Raw genomic sequence first — 19,626 nt, forward strand, 5'->3', positions numbered from 1 at the left:
AAGTTGCACACAGAGAGGGACATGCTTTCAAGTAGCCTGGAATAAAATCATGCCATTTAGAAACTGAAAATCTCTAAGGATTGCTAAAGAAGTTAGCACCATCTATCCCCATCAAAGTTGTCAAGGTGAAATATCCTTAGGATTTATACAGCTGCAATAGAAGGAGGGAGAAAAGATCCCTGGATCTATATTTGGGCTGTTATGATTCCACTGCCACATTATAGGAGAAGATGACATCCTACCAAAAAAAGATACTGAAGGTATTCGTGGGGATCTGATGACAAACAACAGAGCAGACTAAATGCATCCTCTTTCACCTCTTGGAAGCTACAATAGCATTAAGGATTGAGATCACCCAAAAGTCCTAGACTTTATTTATGAAAATAAGAAAAGACTCACAAACACAAATGAGATTGCAGAAACTGAATAAATTAAAAGCCAGCATGTGGCTGCACTTCTAAGACCAATAGCTGCTACATCAGCTCAACCAAAAGCCAAACAGAAACTTTCCAACAGTTTTGAAGGTGAAGACACCTCCTTCCAAGGTGCACGAGAGAGAATAAAGTGGTTTCAAAATGCATCCAGAACCACAGAAGACTTCCTCAGCTTAGTTTCCCTATATCTGGTACACTTTTGCAGAAAAGCTTCCCTACCATTTCTTTGAAAGTACATTCTAGTTGAGTCTCTTTCTGATTTTGGGGTAAGAACCTTTGTCCTGCAAAGAAATAGAATTTCCTGTGGGAGCTGTGTCTCTGAACAACCAGAGAAACTTCTAGATGCTCTTTGGTCTGCTGTATTGGAGTGTTGTAGCCATGGCTACACTCAGGCCCTGAAGGGTAGGAAGCACCATGCTTCTTACAAAGGGAAATGACATTTTATAATTAGCTTATTTGCCATCTGGGAGTTTGTCCTCCATAATCTGTTTCAGCTGCAGGAGTAAAACTCAGCCAGGCTTGTAACAGAAACATAGTTTGTGTGGCAGCCAAATCCCTAACGTTGGAAAGACAAGGGCCTGTTTGAATTCCCCGACATGCCTTGAGTCCCTGAAATAAGACCTAGGCCTCATGAATGACTTCTGGAAAACTCAAGCTCCTAATGCCTTGCCTTAAGTGTCACTGCAAACGGTTGGAAGTGAAGACAGTTAAACTCTCATTTTGGATCCCATCACTGCTGAGGACCTCCACCCACCCAAGGAAACCTGAGGGGGTAAGAGGCTGCTGGTGCCCTCCTTGGGTACCTGTCTCCATCTGACTTCAGTCTCCTGGCAAGGCTGGGAGCCAGTGCACTCATTGCCTTAGCGAAAGTTATTTTCCAGTGCTCTTTTCCCAATAGGATAAGGCAACCCAAGCAGCAGCATCCACCACTTCAGCCCTCCTTGTCTTTCCTCTCAGGAGGGAAGGGACAAGAATCCCCCTTGCTGACGTTTCCCACCCTGGATTTTTTCCTTTTGCCAGCTGGTACAAATGATTCAGACAGGAAAGCAGAGTCAGGGGGATAATTTGCCTCTAAAATCAAACATAGCCACAAGACTGCAAGGAAAATTAGAAGGGTATTTAACTGAGTTGCCGGTTTAAGAACTGAAATAGAATTTGACATTTATCAAGCAAGCTCTGTCACACGGAGGAACAGTGGGGCAGTTGTCACTGCAGTGACAAAAAAAACCTGAGGGAAGTACAGTGCAGGCTTGAGCTTTGACATTTGCCCAAAGATCTGACGTTCATAATTTATATGGGAAATCCATTCACACACTAAAATATTAAAACAAGAAACAAAAAACAAAACCCTGAAGAGCAAACATCTAAATAAAAGCATGAGGCATAAATGAGAGGGGAAAGGTTAGGAGCAAAGACAGCTCACCAGAAACCCATGCTGAGGAAACCCAAGGCATAAGTTGGCCTGTACTGAGCATCTCCAAATATTTCAGGAAAGCTGATATTTTTTTTTTTTCCCCCTCTGGTACATCAGTTAAGAGTCATTTTTCTGGGAGCATCACAAGAGTGAAGAGAAAGAGTCTGTTACCTTGAATGTCGTCGTTGAAAGTGCAATATTTGTTACGGTACTTGTTCAGGAGGCGGAATGCATTAGCATTAGCAAAATCCTCAAACTGAATGAGGCAGTTCATGCCATACCTAGAAAGACAAAAAAAAAATGTGCATTACATTAAAAATAATACATAATTGCATATTTAAAAGCTATTGACATTAGCGGACAGATTTTGAATACAAGGATAATGTGATTTATACGTCTACTAATATGTTTCTGTTCTGTATCTTTACATCCACGTAAATCATCTAGAAGACATGGACTGCTAATACTCTTTACTCAGTTCTAAGTTAAGAATAAAAGGTTAGGGGAAAAGGCCTTCATCTGTCTGCAGACATCTCAACAGAAGTCTTCGCTCAGGAATCAGCTAGTGAGCAAAAAACCTAAGGAAAGTAGTAGAAAAGTAGCATATTCAGGACAGGGATTTTATTTTACTGACATGATGCAACTTATTATCTGATATCAATGCAAAATGTTTGCTAAACAGTATGCTAAGAAACAATATTATCATCCATTTCAACGTTTTCTCATACCTATAGCTAATGAAATGATTCATACTGACATTTCCTACAGTATTTTGAAATCTCTGTATACTGTATTTTGAAAATACAGTATGCAGTTGCATCAGATGCAGATATGACTATCTAAATCAGTTCAACAGCATGGGTAAGTAACTTGTGAAGTTTAGTGAAGTTAATAATAAGTTATATTCATGTAATATTACTACTATGCATCCTCCAGTCCTTAGATGCATTTGATAATAGCACTGGATTCCTTGCTTATGTCATTTCTCAAATATTTTCTTAAAACAAAAAGAAAAATACCCACAAAAAACACCGAAGACATTTCTAGACAAAAACTATGTAAAGACTGAATTCATTGTCGACAGAAAAACAAAACAAAATGCCACATAACTTGAATACCTTCAATCTCATGTGTGGGGGAAAAAAATTAACACATGAAAAGTTTAAAATATAGGGTAAGTACTAAAACTGTCTGTACAAGTTTGGATCCGGAAATATCACATAAACATTATCTCTCTCTGGAATAATATTACAAAATATTATTTAAAAAAAAAAAGTATTTTAAACTTAAATAAGCCTCATAGCAATTTGCACAGACTAAGGAACCATTTGATTAAAACTTGGAAAAAATATTGCATTAAGGTGTTGCTATGAAATTATTAACCCTAGGATCTAACAGGGCAAGATCTCAGCAGCACATGTCCTGTTTGAGCTAAAGGAGGTTCTCCTCTAATGTTAAGTTTTTCTTTAAACCATACATGTGTTTGGCAGCCATGTTAAGCACAGCCATCAATATAAGGAAAAAAAAAAAAAGGACAAAAATTCTTGTGACTAAATTAATTTCCATGGAAATCACATATTTACAGCCATATTACAATTAGCCAAAACTACTAGGATTCCAATGCCAGGAATGGTAATCCCTGCTGAAAATAAATACATCTTCAGGTTTTATGGAAAAACCTGGACTTTCAGCAGCATAATGACAGGCAACTGTTTAAAAGAGAATTTGGTGAGTCAGTAATTCAGTACAGTAAATCACAACTGAGTTCAAATAAGAAACTGGAGCTGCTTTTCAATAATTAATTTAAATTTTTAACCTGATTCAGTATCTGACATGAATTTCTGTGATTCCACAAGGCTCCAGGATATAATTGGATAATAATATGAAACTAATGACATTAACACGCTGGAATTCTGGAGCTTGGTTAGAAGTGTTTCTTGGATGTCATTAAGCCAATGTCTGCTTTTTTATTTTACCATACATAACATTCCATTTTCTCATCTGCATTTAATTTTTCTCCATTTTCTTACCCATTGCTTTTGTAGGCGCAGATCAAAACTCCCTGTGAATTATATTAAATCAGTGTCCCTGTAGAAAACACTCATCCTATACTGGGCACACCGTCCATACTAATTCTCTGAGCAAGATATCCTGGCTGTTTAATTAAAATGGAAAAAATGCAGGCAGTCTCATTCTGGGCCTCTAAGACTTTGATATTAAAGCAGAAAAATTTCTAGGCAGCATTATTATTTCTTGCAAGTGTTATACATGACGCCTGGGTAAAAAACCTGAGAGTTCAGTGCTGCTTATAACCAGTACTACCTCATAACATTTGTGAAGTTCGAGGTCCGTTGCAAGTGTTATACGTGATGCCTGGGTAAAAACCTGAGACTTCAGTGCTGCTCATGACCAGGAGTACCTCATAACATTTGTGAAGTTCGAGGTCCACATCCTCAAAATAGTCTAATCAAATCTAGTTCTGGGTACCCATGATAGACAAGAAAGTGACACAGTGTTTCTCTGCTTGGAGTGTTCCTGTTCTCAAAACCCCAAACTGATGAGACATATAGATGAAATAATACAAAATAGTTAATCTCTGGCATTCCAGAAAATCTCCTTGCAATAATCAGTTGACTACAAAGGTGCCACATAGACCATACCAAAACAGCCATCAATTCTCCTATGACTTCCACATCTTACTATTGCAACCACTCGCAGCAGAAAGTTGAGCCAAAACCTAAAATGATGTTCACAGCCAACAGCTCAGTTCCACTTTATTCCCGTATCGCTCTGCAATAACCTTCCATTACTCATATTATGCTGTAATTCATATTATCTTTCAGACATTACAAAAAGAGAAAACAAAGCATATGGCTATCCTAAAACATGCCAATCTTAACATCTACCATCAGTACTTTCTACAGATACGCTGCAGAGTGACTTCATTGAGGTTCCTCAGATTACACAATGTGACTGATCAGGCAGGTCCAGAAGTCAGTAACTGAAATTTGCTACAAACAAAATAATTCATATTTCAAAACACCATTGAAAGGTCGTGGTTGATGGGGGCATGTTAAAAGCAAAAGGCCTGCAGTTGAGTGCCAGCAGCTCCAAGCAGGACAAGAAGATTAGGAGGCAAAATTACAAGGAACCATCATGATAGAAAACACCGTAAGAGAAATTTCTCCATATTTTAAAAGTAGTGGACTACATACTGTTATAATGTGAAATAAGGGTCTTAACCTGTGTATATTTATTTAAGTAGATAAACTTGATCATCATATACTTTAGGAGAATTTCACCTTGCTATTTGAAATTTTAAGGCATACACATTTATAATGTGACCTAAAATCCTTTTAATTTGAACGTGTCCCCAACAATAGAGTTGCGTGAGTGAGCAGACATCGTTATGCAGTTACAAAGCTGAAAACATGAGTCACATATAACATATCATGTCTTGTTGCTCACCCAAAACAGAGACAGTTCTCCAGCCATCACTCCTCTTGGCCCAGGGATACAAAGGGTATAATTAGGGAAATGGAGGAACACATAACTAACACGTATGTTCATACTGAAAGGTGGCACAAATACACAGAAGAGAGAACCTACCCAAAGGGCATCATCTATCTTAAACAGAACACTTGAAGAAACGACAGATCTCATCGTAGATTAGCAAAAAAAATAAAATTAATTAGAATCCAAGAGACATTCCTCATCAGCATGAACCATAACAAATGCCCTAATAAATTCTTAACTCTTTTCTCACTCTGGAAAACACCTCTGATAGCACTAGCTTGGCTAGAGATGGGACTGCTGGATTCTTGCAGGCAAGTGTTTTCTAGCTGTGAATTCCTCTCTCCCGCATGTTTGGGACCTGTCACTGTGGTAGCTGATTAAACATACATAAATCCTCCCAAGAAAGTGATAATCCAGACCACTGTTCCCCCTCATAAATCCTGTTTTGTCACCCACATCTTTTAGCTTCCTTGGATCTCCCACTTCAAGTCAGACGAGCAGCCTGAATTAGGATCCAACTGGACAGAAGTTCAAAACCTTCTTTCCTTTTTTCTGTTATGGACAGAAAATAGGGACAAGAGTGGTGGCAAGCCTGCAACATCAGATTTGTCATCAAGTACAGGAGGCAAATGCTGGACAATGTATTTAAAAGAACCATTCCAGTGAATAATGTGTGGTTGCCAGAAAATAGTTTCCAATACTTCCCCCAATTTACAACGTATTTTGTGTGACAGTCTTAGTTTAGTTTTTCCCTGTTTACAAATAAGTTTATATTCAGTTGTCTGTGACAACAATGTTAATCTTTCAAGTCATTCTACAGATTACATCTTTATGCAACAGGCTGGAGAAAAATGTCCACAGCTCTTTAACCATCCCAAATACACAGTACTAGTGTTTTGGCAACCCAACGCTCTTAAGAACCTCAAACAGGGAAAACCCTCAAGAATCCAGTGGGAGCTATAAAAGTTTGGGCATCATTTTGAATTTAAACCATATGATCAGTAAAATCCCTGCTTACTTCTACAGCGAAGAAACTTTTCTGGAAATATATTTGGATCATTTGTTCTTACTGCCAGCCATTGTTTTGGAAGCCTTCCTAAAGGAACGAGTGGTTGCTTTTTAGGCTTTTTGAGCTTCCAAAATCCTATTTGAATATTTTTTTTGTTCATATGGGCCTGGAAATGAAAAAAACAAACCCAAACTTTAGAAACCATCAGAAGTGGTTGCTGCCACCCGTTCTTAAGGAGGAGCAAAACCAAAATGATAGCAACATTGGCATCCTCTCCCTTGCTCTGTGCGTCATGCAGCACACCAGCTCCACCAGCCAGAACCATTTATAGTGCACCAGGACGATGTGGAAACCATCTCCTTCCTCCACACTCTACCTCAGATTACACAATGTGACTGATCAGGCAGGTCCAGAAGTCAGTAACTGAAATTTGCTACAAACAAAATAATTCATATTTCAAAACACCATTGAAAGGTCGTGGTTGATGGGGGCATGTTAAAAGCAAAAGGCCTGCAGTTGAGTGCCAGCAGCTCCAAGCAGGACAAGAAGATTAGGAGGCAAAATTACAAGGAACCATCATGATAGAAAACACCGTAAGAGAAATTTCTCCATATTTTAAAAGTAGTGGACTACATACTGTTATAATGTGAAATAAGGGTCTTAACCTGTGTATATTTATTTAAGTAGATAAACTTGATCATCATATACTTTAGGAGAATTTCACCTTGCTATTTGAAATTTTAAGGCATACACATTTATAATGTGACCTAAAATCCTTTTAATTTGAACGTGTCCCCAACAATAGAGTTGCGTGAGTGAGCAGACATCGTTATGCAGTTACAAAGCTGAAAACATGAGTCACATATAACATATCATGTCTTGTTGCTCACCCAAAACAGAGACAGTTCTCCAGCCATCACTCCTCTTGGCCCAGGGATACAAAGGGTATAATTAGGGAAATGGAGGAACACATAACTAACACGTATGTTCATACTGAAAGGTGGCACAAATACACAGAAGAGAGAACCTACCCAAAGGGCATCATCTATCTTAAACAGAACACTTGAAGAAACGACAGATCTCATCGTAGATTAGCAAAAAAAATAAAATTAATTAGAATCCAAGAGACATTCCTCATCAGCATGAACCATAACAAATGCCCTAATAAATTCTTAACTCTTTTCTCACTCTGGAAAACACCTCTGGTAGCACTAGCTTGGCTAGAGATGGGACTGCTGGATTCTTGCAGGCAAGTGTTTTCTAGCTGTGAATTCCTCTCTCCCGCCTGTTTGGGACCTGTCACTGTGGTAGCTGATTAAACATACATAAATCCTCCCAAGAAAGTGATAATCCAGACCACTGTTCCCCCTCATAAATCCTGTTTTGTCACCCACATCTTTTAGCTTCCTTGGATCTCCCACTTCAAGTCAGACGAGCAGCCTGAATTAGGATCCAACTGGACAGAAGTTCAAAACCTTCTTTCCTTTTTTCTGTTATGGACAGAAAATAGGGACAAGAGTGGTGGCAAGCCTGCAACATCAGATTTGTCATCAAGTACAGGAGGCAAATGCTGGACAATGTATTTAAAAGAACCATTCCAGTGAATAATGTGTGGTTGCCAGAAAATAGTTTCCAATACTTCCCCCAATTTACAACGTATTTTGTGTGACAGTCTTAGTTTAGTTTTTCCCTGTTTACAAATAAGTTTATATTCAGTTGTCTGTGACAACAATGTTAATCTTTCAAGTCATTCTACAGATTACATCTTTATGCAACAGGCTGGAGAAAAATGTCCACAGCTCTTTAACCATCCCAAATACACAGTACTAGTGTTTTGGCAACCCAACGCTCTTAAGAACCTCAAACAGGGAAAACCCTCAAGAATCCAGTGGGAGCTATAAAAGTTTGGGCATCATTTTGAATTTAAACCATATGATCAGTAAAATCCCTGCTTACTTCTACAGCGAAGAAACTTTTCTGGAAATATATTTGGATCATTTGTTCTTACTGCCAGCCATTGTTTTGGAAGCCTTCCTAAAGGAACGAGTGGTTGCTTTTTAGGCTTTTTGAGCTTCCAAAATCCTATTTGAATATTTTTTTTTGTTCATATGGGCCTGGAAATGAAAAAAACAAACCCAAACTTTAGAAACCATCAGAAGTGGTTGCTGCCACCCGTTCTTAAGGAGGAGCAAAACCAAAATGATAGCAACATTGGCATCCTCTCCCTTGCTCTGTGCGTCATGCAGCACACCAGCTCCACCAGCCAGAACCATTTATAGTGCACCAGGACGATGTGGAAACCATCTCCTTCCTCCACACTCTAAATGATGAAACCTTGTTTTTTTTCTATTTCCCACTGCCCAAAACAGACTTAAAAGATAATGACCATTGCTACAAACTCCTCTTTCTGCCAGGTCTTCCATGAAAGGATGCCTTCCCGCCTCCCCTCCTGACAGCTTCTATGGCCTGGATGCCTTCTCTTCCTGCTCTCCCTCAAGCTATCTTTAATCTCATCTCATAAAGCAGCTAAACTGCTGCAATGAGGTCATCCATCCATCCTAGCACCTCTTCCACTACAATTGTAACCTGCTGGTTAAATCCAACTACATTTGACTAAGGGGGATAGTTTTCCAAAGTCGTTACTCCATATATGTTCTGTGGAAAAAAGGTGGCCAAGATGAGGAACCCTCCAGCAAGCACCATGGCCACTCCGCAGCAGATGTTACAGTTCACCCTGCCTGATGTGCTACAGCTGCACAGGACAAAAACGTTTATATCCAAACTAGCCATGGGGGTAGGGAATTAGCAGCCTTTAGCACCCACCCTGCTACCAGCAGCAGACCCTTGCTTCATTCACGTTCTCCTTAAGGAGGTTGTTCAGCCTGGAGAAAAGGAGGCTGAGGGGAGACCTTGTCGCTGTCTACAACTCTCTGAAAGGAGGGTGTAGCACAGAATCACATAGGGTTGGAAGGGACCTCATGTAGCACAGAATCACATGGGGTTGGAAGGGACCTCTGGAGATCATCTCGTCCAACCCCATTGCCAAAGCAAGTCCACCTAGAGCAGGTTGCACAAGAACTTGTCCAGGCAGGTTTTGAATGTCTCCAGAGATGGACACTTCACCACCTCCCTGGGCAGCCTGCCACCCTCAAAGTAAAGAACTTCCTCCTCATGTTTAGGTGGAACTTCTTATATTCAAGTTTGTGCACAATTCCTCTTGTCCTGTCACTGGGCACCACTGAAAAAAGACTGGCCCAAGGTGGGGTCAGTCTCTTCTCCCAAGTAACAGGCAATGAGACAAGAGGAAGTGGCCTGAAGTTGCAAGATTTAGATTGGGTATCAGGAAAAAAATTTTACACAGAAAAGGTTATCAAGCAGTGGAACAGGCTGTCCAGAGAAGTGGCGGAGTCACCATCCCTGGAGGTATTTAAAAGACGGATAGATGTGGAGCTGAGGGACTTGGTTTAGTGGTAACTTGGCAGTGTTAGGTTGCTGGTTGGACTTGAGGATGTTAAAGGAGGCTTCCAACCAAAATGATTCTATGATTCTATGACATGAGCAACCCTGGCCAGACCACATGATGTTTTGAGCACACAGGTGGGAGACCGACTGAGTAAAATCAACTTGTTTAGAGGTTTTGTAACATAAAACTACTTCTCTCTTCCATAAGATCTTGCACTGAGTGCTGTCAAATTAAATTCCTATGTGTCAAGTTGCCTCCTTTCCACTGTGAAATAGTCCCCTCAGGAGGAAGGTGGCAGGATGGCATAGTACTGAGATACAGTATAAAGCATGTTATACAAATAAATCATACTTTTGAAATTTCAGACATGAGCCAAACTCTTCTACTCAGTTCTTGACATAGACAAGCATCAGCCCCAGCAGCCTAGATCACTGCCATGAAAAAACATACCACACAAACTTCCACCACACAGAGGGAGGTGGGCTTGGCTAATGCTTTGGTTAAATATAAAGAGGAAGAAAACCATATTGTAAATTTTGGGATACAGTATAAAGCATGTTATACAAATAAATCATACTTTTGAAATTTCAGACATGAGCCAAACTCTTCTACTCAGTTCTTGACATAGACAAGCATCAGCCCCAGCAGCCTAGATCACTGCCATGAAAAAACATACCACACAAACTTCCACCACACAGAGGGAGGTGGGCTTGGCTAATGCTTTGGTTAAATATAAAGAGGAAGAAAACCATATTGTAAATTTTGGTAGTTGTCCTCCTTAAAAAACAAAAACACAACAACAAAATAAATCCAAACCCCGAAGCATTCCACGTGGATTTGAAGTAAACAGCAAACTGAATTACCGTGACGTTTTCTCATGAATTTGCATTGGTTCACTTGTTACATGATCCTGACCCCACCTAAGTCAAAAGTAAAACTCCGGGAGCCTGAAAATGTAATTCTACCTCTCGTAGCTTATTCCACTGCTTTTTCCAGTGTTGCCACTGAGCTACTTTAACTGTGACTTAGACTAAAGAACAATCTCAAATTACCTTCAGTTTTATGTTCACTTAACAGAGAAGAGTGCAGATTTGAGACAGATGATCTGAGATTTTTTTTTAATTTTTTTTCTTTTCAGCCTCTTCAGTTCTTTTTTAGAGACTTGGCACCACGACACTTTTGGCTGAGGGAAGGAAGGGTACTGAGCAAATGGATCGGTCAAGTGACTGAGCAGGGTAAATCAGAAAAACAGAGAATCATGAAAGAAATCCATCTCAGCTGGAAACAGTGAGCAGGTTTGTCCCTCATGAAATCTTTAGCTGTAGCTAGAGGTTTATGCCATGTCCTGCCCTCCCAAAATATACAGTGGTGCTCCCAAAATATATAAGCCCTTCAAACCTACTTTTTAAATTTTAGCTAAATGGGTTTTACACTGAACCAAAAAAGAACTCTTCTTATCACAAAGGAGCATATAAAATAATTACACTGTATGATAAGTCAACCTACACTGTTTAAATCTGGTTTCAAATGGGTGTTTCCTGGTCACTTCATGACCACAATCTTTAAACATTTGTTAAAAATTTAATTATTATTGTCAATGATTATTACTGTTTGGTTTAGATTGTCAGGAAATTTTACTTTGCCAAGGAAAGCATCAGGATGCCACGATTCTGAGGTTTCCCCTATGCTGGCATGCACCTGCACATTTTACAAATAAGATTTTTAACGTTCTAAATTTTGACAAAAAGTTATCAAAAAGAGGTAAGTACAACAGCACTTGAAAAGCCGTCAACATTAGCTTAGGGCTGTCACAGGGAAGCCTTTATAGATCATCTAGGATGAAAGATACTATGTTTATATATATATATATATATATATATATATTTATAAAGAACTATTCATAATAACTGAGATTAGTGGAACCACCTATTCCAAAAAGCCTGGATTCCTAGATCTGGACATGAAAAGTTTCTCTGGGCAAGTTCTCCGATGTCTGTATTAAAATGAGAGCTGCCCTTGGAAAAGGTAAAAGTTCCCATTTGGCTGCACAAATTCGATTTGCACTGACTGTGCACACTTTAAGGTGGCATTTTGCTTAGACGAGCTCTATCTTATTTTCTTGAGAATGAACCTTCATATATTCACTGCCCAGACACTATTTTTCCCCACTATCCAAAAAGAGGGGAGGGTTCGCATTACTTAAAATATATAGTAAATAACAAGAGAACCTTGGCTGATAATTCTGCACCAGAAAGTTTCATAATAATTTGTCAATTGTATTTATTTAACTGCATTTAACAGCATTTAAAAATATTGCTTTTATAGAGGCTAATTTATTAAGGCATTTACTTAAACATATGAGAATTCCAGCTTGGGGCAACAGGATTATTCCTTTGCTTTAAGTTAAGTGCGTGCTTTGATGCCTTACTGAGTGATTTATAGCAAATGCAATGCCTTTTTGGAAAAGATATTGTCTCTTTTGCCAGATCCTAAAGATTGCTAAGTGGCTTTAGGAGGTTAAAACAAGCTGCCCGCATTTGCTTACATATTTGATTCTATTTTTATGAGTTTATAGATATTTTGCCTAAAAAAAAAAAAAAAAAAAAAAAAGATGCAGTTGGATAGACAAATTAGAAGAAAGCCTGGGGCAGCACATCTGCTCTTTTCCCCTGCTACTTAAGGTATAATGAACAGATGGAAATCTCACTCCCACCACTGACAGCTTTCACCTTGACTGTTAAAAGGCAAAAAAGTAATGACCTTTCAGAAACGTCAAAGGGAGGCTGGTAACAGGAATACTGAAAGTATTACCCACATATTAAATACACTCCATAATCTTTGTACTCTTTGATGATTTATAAAACAGACGTCTCCCTTCCCAATTTCTTAATGGGGTTTTCAAGGCATTGAGATACCTTATGTACCTGCAACACACACTACACTTGAGAAAAGCAGTAGATTGGAAGCTAGACCACAGAAATGGAGAATGCAGAATTTAAGGAAGAAGGAGCTTACTATTTTCAAAGCATTACTTAGACAGCACACTGTTTGGTTTGAGGAACTATGAATATTACAATGGAATATCACAGAGTGGCTGAGGCTGGCAGGCACCTCTGGAGATCATCTCATCCAGCCCTCCCAACTCAAGCAGGGTCAGGCCATGCAGGACCACGTCCAGATGGCTTTTTGGATATCTTCAGGGATGGAGACTCCACAACCTCTCTGGGCAACTTGTGTCAGTGCTCAGTCACCCTCCCAGTAAAAAGGTTCTTTCTTGAGCTTAAAACTTCTTTTACATTTACATCTGTCCTCATTACACCCTCCCACCCAATGTTTGTACACATTGATGAGATCCCTCTGAGCTGGTGCTTCTCTGGGCTAAACAGCCCCAGCTCCCAATCTCTCCTGTAGTATAAATCTTGCGTCAGATACAGGCCCACAGGGCATCCAACTTCCAGTTTCTCGTTTGGCTCTCTCCCAAGAACACCATCTACATGGGATCTAGGATGTTTTTCTCCAATATATCTTAAGCATTTGATGTTTTTTCCATTCTGCTCTATTTGCGCTCTTAAGATCATTCAGGCAATTAAACTATATGACTAAATCTCTGCTCTCCATTACATACAATCTAAATATCTTGGGAAGAGAGGTCCAGGGGCAACTAAATAAAAGGAGATTGGGAGGAAGAAAGAGAAAGCAACATTTATCCCTCCAGTGAGCTCTACAGGAACTGATGCTTAGGCACAATGTTATTAAATATTTATAATAACAAAAACATTGGAAGAAATAATAGACTTTACGCATGACACAAAGATTGAGGTTGTCATAAATTATGAAACAGGGTGTTATCGTGTAAACAGGGCAAAGACAGAAATATATTTATTTCAGTGTGGCCAAATGTAAATTTATAAAGCAAGGACCAAAAGAGAAGAACTCTATTCTGGAGAGATACGTTTCAAAGAAAGCTGTCGGTAATGAACATATACCATTGCTCAGCAAATATCACAGCCAAAAAGGTTAACAAAAATAAGGGCTCTACAGATAAGGGGTTACCAGATATGGGTGGAGTAATCTCACCTTTACACTTGGTACAGTATAACCAGTGCTACAGTATTCTGACCATTTCTAATGTCTACAATTAAATAATTAAATATCAACTGACTCTAAGCAAATGCCCCATTTTATGCAGAAGGTCAAACTAGTTGATGAAAATGTTTTCTGGCTTTATAAACTTGCAGTACACGGAACATGGCTAGAAGAACGCTTAAATAACATACAATTCCAAACATTCAATTATGTCGATACACTCAGAGCTCTACGGGATGGTTGGAAGGACTTACAAAGGGTAGGTTTTGAACAGCAATCTGAAAGAACCAAAAGAAAGTTGTGTTGCAGATGTAAGAGGGGAAAGCATTCCACATTAAAGATTAAAAAAAAAAATCCTTTTAAGAAACAAATGAAAAAAAAACAAACACCACAAAACCAGTGCTGTGGTGGGTAACAGAGCTGTGTAACTACAGCAGAAATGAGATGAGACAAAGGTAGAAATAAAGCTGTGTAGAACCATGACAGAACAAAACCTATTTTAGTGTAGTAAAGCAATGAGGATATTATCTAAAGAAGAAGAGTTTGGCAGCAGCATCTGGGCTGCCTGGAAGGAAAGCAGGTGAGTATCCCAAAGGCCAGAAATCACTGTAATCCACAAGGGAGATTATCCAAGACTATAAAAGTTTTGAAACCTTTCTAACAAAAGATAAGCATAGGCAAGAATGATGCCCAGGGAAAGCCTTCAGATTCATCTTACACATCCTAGAGAGATGGAGAGCATTGCTGCTTCCCTCTCAGAAACTGGGTGGCTTCTGTTTGAGAAGCACTGCTAGTGCAATTTCATTTTCCAACTCAGTGCTATTCAGCAGATATGAAAGAGCAATAAAAATAGCTAACACTACCAGTGCAGATCACAGATTACCCCAAAGCAGAAAATATTATAAGAATGAATGTAAGCACATGTTCAGCCAAACTCTTTGATTCCTGGGACTGATGACCTGCTGTTCCTCTGCCAGCATCCTGCCTTCTTTCTGCCCTTCCCTGGGCACAAAGACACCAGTGAGAATCTGGATTATAGCTTCTGTACCATGTCATCTTGTAAGAGGATCAGAGATTCTCTAAATATAAACACACCAGGCACTTTTGGGTCATGCCAGAAGATTAGCATTCTGCATGAATAAAAAGCTTTTCCACTCAGCTCTGCAAGTGCAACAGCAACTCAAGTTAAGAAATATACATTTAATCTGCAGCAGTTGGCACCAGCAATCTAAAGGAAATTATTACCTTTCAGAAGGAAATAGAAATTAATAAAAGTTCAGAAGGACTCCACAGGCTTTACTTAGTTGCCTTTAAGAAAAATTCTTCTAGACTTGTGATGGTTGCCCTAAAACTGGACCACTTCTCACCCAAATAAAGAGCATTTTACATCTCCCTTGGCACACGTAGGGCTCTGACCTGTCCAATCAACATTACAAAACCGGGTTGCAATTGCTTGGTTGCTCTCTGATTTCATATGTGATGGAGAACTCTGGTTGTTCTGGACCAGGAAGGGAGGAATTCACAGGGAAGGAAAAAAACCCAACATATTCTTACACTAATGATCATGGAAAATTAGGTCAGAAGTATATCACAAATTTTTTAAAACAAAGCTTTCTACTGATGAAATTCAGTATTATGTGTTTAAAGGTAAGAAAGGAAACAAAGCCGAGAGAATAATTTTTAGAAGTACTAAATAAATTAATTGTTTTGAAATTATTAGCCAGAATTTAAGGGAAACTCACATTTTATTACCATCAACAAAACTCATTTTTCTGCAACTTTACTAATATGGTTTATATACGCAACAATGTTCAAAGTTCCACACAAAGAATAAACCCTCAAAGACTAAAGACTAACAAAACCCCTTTTCATGGCTCTTTGATACTACAAAAGCTGCCACCGCTATTAATATTTAAATGAAGTTAAGATGTCATGTATTAACTTCAAAATCGCCCCTAATTGGATTTATACTTGGGAAAAATTGGAGGAATGTTTAAAAACTATGCCATAGAAGTGGAATACTCAGGCTCAATAAAATGGTGTATTTATAAGAGTAATGCTTTTTCCAGAAGTCATCATAAAGAAATAATAACCGCTCTTGCTTTCATTGCAGAAACAGGAGCTTTCTGAAGTCCCTAGAGAGAAAGGAATAGTATGAACATTGTATTTTACATAGAAAAACTGGCAATGCCTTTGCCTGACCTACACCGGGCACATTACTGCAGCCTGTGCTAGTGGCCACGGTTGCTTTTTATCATCATGAATTTAGCTATTCTCAAAAATTGCCTTTGAAGCACATTCAAACTTCTCAGTCCAAGCTGTCTCACTGGTAAACTTATATTCAAATATTTATTAACAGAGACTGGAAAAAAGGTTAATTGTAGACTAAATTAAGGTCCCAGAAGTGCTCTAACTCTATTTTAACATTTTAAACAGGTGGTTAGAAGCTTTGGATGGCTCCTCCTCATGGTCTCTTCAAATATTCAAGATCCCGGGGATTAGATCAGCGATCTCAAAAGAGTAATGTATAAAATTATAGCTCTTATAATTGGGGACTAGGTGAGAAAAGGAAGTGGCTGCACACTCCTCAGAACTGTTTATAATCCCCTGCTAAGCCCAATGTTATCTACCCTTTTCCCAGCGTTATTTAGGCTTTCCTCAGGGAACCTCAGATGTGTACCCAAATGGTCTCCCAATTTCTGGTATAGAGGGAAGTAAGAAATTTCTGTTTAACATGTTATTTCAGACTCTAGAGGCAGCAAACAGTTCTTCTCTGATTTTATTTCAGCCTGGATACAACTATAGCATATAGACTTTGCAGAATATACGTGTGCTTCAAATTAGCTGGCTCAGATCAAACCTTGGTGTACTGAGAAAGTAGGAAGTACCAAATAGTTAAAAAGCATATTTTTTAATGTTCTTTCTAAATTCTATCTATGTTATTTGCCTTTTTGCATATAACTCAGTCCCTGAATTCCTGACTATTAATCCAACAAAAAATCTTTCTATATATTTTAATGGTCTTAGTAAATTGTTTTTTCAGAGATGAGCTGCTGGAATTCTTACTGGATTCAATCACCATTGAAGAATCACAGTACTTCTGAAACTAGACCCACGTGACACCTTTTTGGAAGGACTGGGAGGAATCATGAAGGAAAGAAATTTATACTAATTCCAGATTCTCTTATTTTGGCATTTGAAGAAAAAAAACTTCCTGTAATTTGTAATTACTGTTAAATTCTATGACTAATCACTGAAATTACTAATCCATATGTATTCTGGTGACTTTAGAAAATTGGATTTTTTTTTAATAGGTGTGTTCAGGATGTACATAAAAAAACCAAATACATCCGGTAAGTTTAAGTCTCCTGTTCATTATTTATTCAGAGATCCATCTGCCTTTTAAGATTAGTTAATATTCCTTTTCACTAGCCAACAATCTGACTTCTGCACCTTGTAGTCCTGGTCAGTATTAAAGTGTTCACATCCATAGTTAGATTTACTTGGTCTACTTGAGTAGTCATTATTTAAGTGCATTACATGCAGAACATGACCTACTGAGATTGGTCATATTGGAGCAGTTTAAGAATGCCAGTTAATACAACTTACTCTTCTTTACAGTTAGTCATTCACAAAACTATAGAGTTGGATTCTTCAAACCCCACATCCCAAAAAGCAGCATCTTAAATCACAGAAGAAATCAAAGAACTTTGTTTGCGTAGGTGAACCATTCTGTCACCTCAAGACAGCCAGAAATGTAACTTCTGGAGTGAGGAAAAGGTATTTAATAGGTTTTGCAGAAAAAAAATCTGTGGATGTGGGAAAAATATGGCAAAGTATTCTACTCCTGAATTGTCTGTGTACTTCCTATGACTGTGAGTTTTGTGAAAGAGGTCTGATAACATATTCATGGTACTGGATTACAACAGTCTAAAAAAGTAACCAAAGGTTAATTATGCTTATTCCACAAAAGTAATTTTATCTGTTTCTTTCAACTACCTGTCTGAAAGCTACTTTCCCTGTCACTCACCTAATAAACATGATCTTCTAAAAGGCTATCAATCCATGACACATTGGGGTGACAGCCAGTGCAGAACTCCCACCAAAGCACCATGTGATCCAATGCCCTAAAGGGTGCCTGTAAACGAGTCTGCTCACTCCATCTTCAGCAGTAACACTGGATAACTCTCAAAATACTCATTTTTGCAGAAATGTGGGGAGGAAGTAGATGGAAGATGATACATTCGTCTTTCTTCCAGTCATGCAGAAGCAAATACACATATGCACATATTGCCATTCCGGGAAGAAACGCTTATACGGGAAGAAGTCTTATGAAGAAATGAGAGTTAATAGATTAAATAAAGCTTCCAACTTGCACAGTATCAGATATATAAACACGCACATTAAACATTCACTGTGACATCTGAGGTGGCCCCCAAAATCCATCCCTGACTTGCTGATCGCAGTTCAGTGGATGCAGACGATCCACAACATACCAAATATCATCAGAATTATGTTATCAAATGCTGTCCCTCTTATGTAAACTGTCAGATACTATCAAAGAGGGTCATCTGGACTCCCTTAATGAAAAATTACTCACTGATCATTTTTTTCTTACACAAGATAGCTTAGAGCTTGGCATCTACATTTCTCCTTGGTCCCTAAGTCTCCAAACTCCATATCTTTGTAAGTTAACGATGGAGTTAAGGCTTGGTTTCACTAATATTTTTATTTGCTGGTAGGCTTTAGTAGCTAAAAATATAAAGAAAGGGTCAGAGTGATTACATCATGAGATTTATGCATACTGGGGAAGATCATCTGTACATTACAATAATAAAAGTAAACAGCAAATGTCTCCACTCACTGCCAATAAACAGAACCGTTTCACAGCCACGTGTCATACTCGATCGTGTGCTCAAGCAATGCAGAAAGTAATGAAGAGATCGTTGCTTCTACATCAAGAATACTAATCAGCAAAAGTTACAAATTACGTGATTTATATTAATGGGAAGGATAAATTACAAAATGTACTTTTCAAAAAGCTTTGGGAAGGCTGCCAGCTGACCACCGAACACGGAGACGGCCGTCAGTAGTGGATCACGCTGCTATTGAACATCCTCCTTCAGGGTTTCTGGAGGAAACTCTTCCAGATTTCAAGAAAATTTCCTCTTACACAGAAAGCCAGCCAATTTCTTTTTGTTTTCATTTGTCTCAGGGCTCTGACAGGCAACGATAAACTGAACTCAACCGAAAATTAGGATCAGATGGTGAACTGAGATTAGTTCTGTAAACTTCTCACAATTTAACAACGCTAGCACAAGGAAGTCTCCCCTCATTCTACATCTCTCCCCTACATGGTTTAGGGAGATAGATCATCTGGACCAAGCCATTAGCTACTGCAATCAGGGTGTTTTTTTGTTGAATTTATGCAGTTTCTCATCCAAATGCTCAAAAAACATTGACACTGGGATGGATTTTCGGTCAGGAAACACATATCCATTACACTGCTTCCCTCCCCCCCCACTTCCCTCAAGAAGGCCAGGAAAGATGTACAATAACTGTAGCTGTCTGCAAAGTCTCTTCCCTAGAGATGGGAATAATGAGCTCTTGGAAATGTTTAAAGTCTACTAAATAAGAAAAGCATCTAGCAACGATCTGGTAAAACAGTTTTAATGCCATGAGATTCCACTCAATATCTCCAGTA

At 38.7% G+C, this 19,626-nt stretch overlaps 1 protein-coding gene across 1 annotated transcript in view; it reads right to left on the minus strand.

The window, feature by feature from the left end:
* Positions 1-19,626, minus strand: part of ME1 (malic enzyme 1, NADP(+)-dependent, cytosolic) — a 175,287-nt gene that overhangs the window by 48,857 nt on the left and 106,804 nt on the right. The window contains exon 7 of the mRNA XM_014958527.1: positions 2,020-2,129. Coding sequence (XP_014814013.1) covers positions 2,020-2,129 — 110 coding nt within the window. The remainder of the gene's footprint in view (positions 1-2,019; positions 2,130-19,626) is intronic.

The sequence above is a fragment of the Calidris pugnax genome, unplaced genomic scaffold (genome assembly GCF_001431845.1).
Source record: "Calidris pugnax isolate Ruff unplaced genomic scaffold, ASM143184v1 scaffold251, whole genome shotgun sequence".
Classification (NCBI taxonomy): Eukaryota; Metazoa; Chordata; class Aves; order Charadriiformes; family Scolopacidae; genus Calidris; species Calidris pugnax.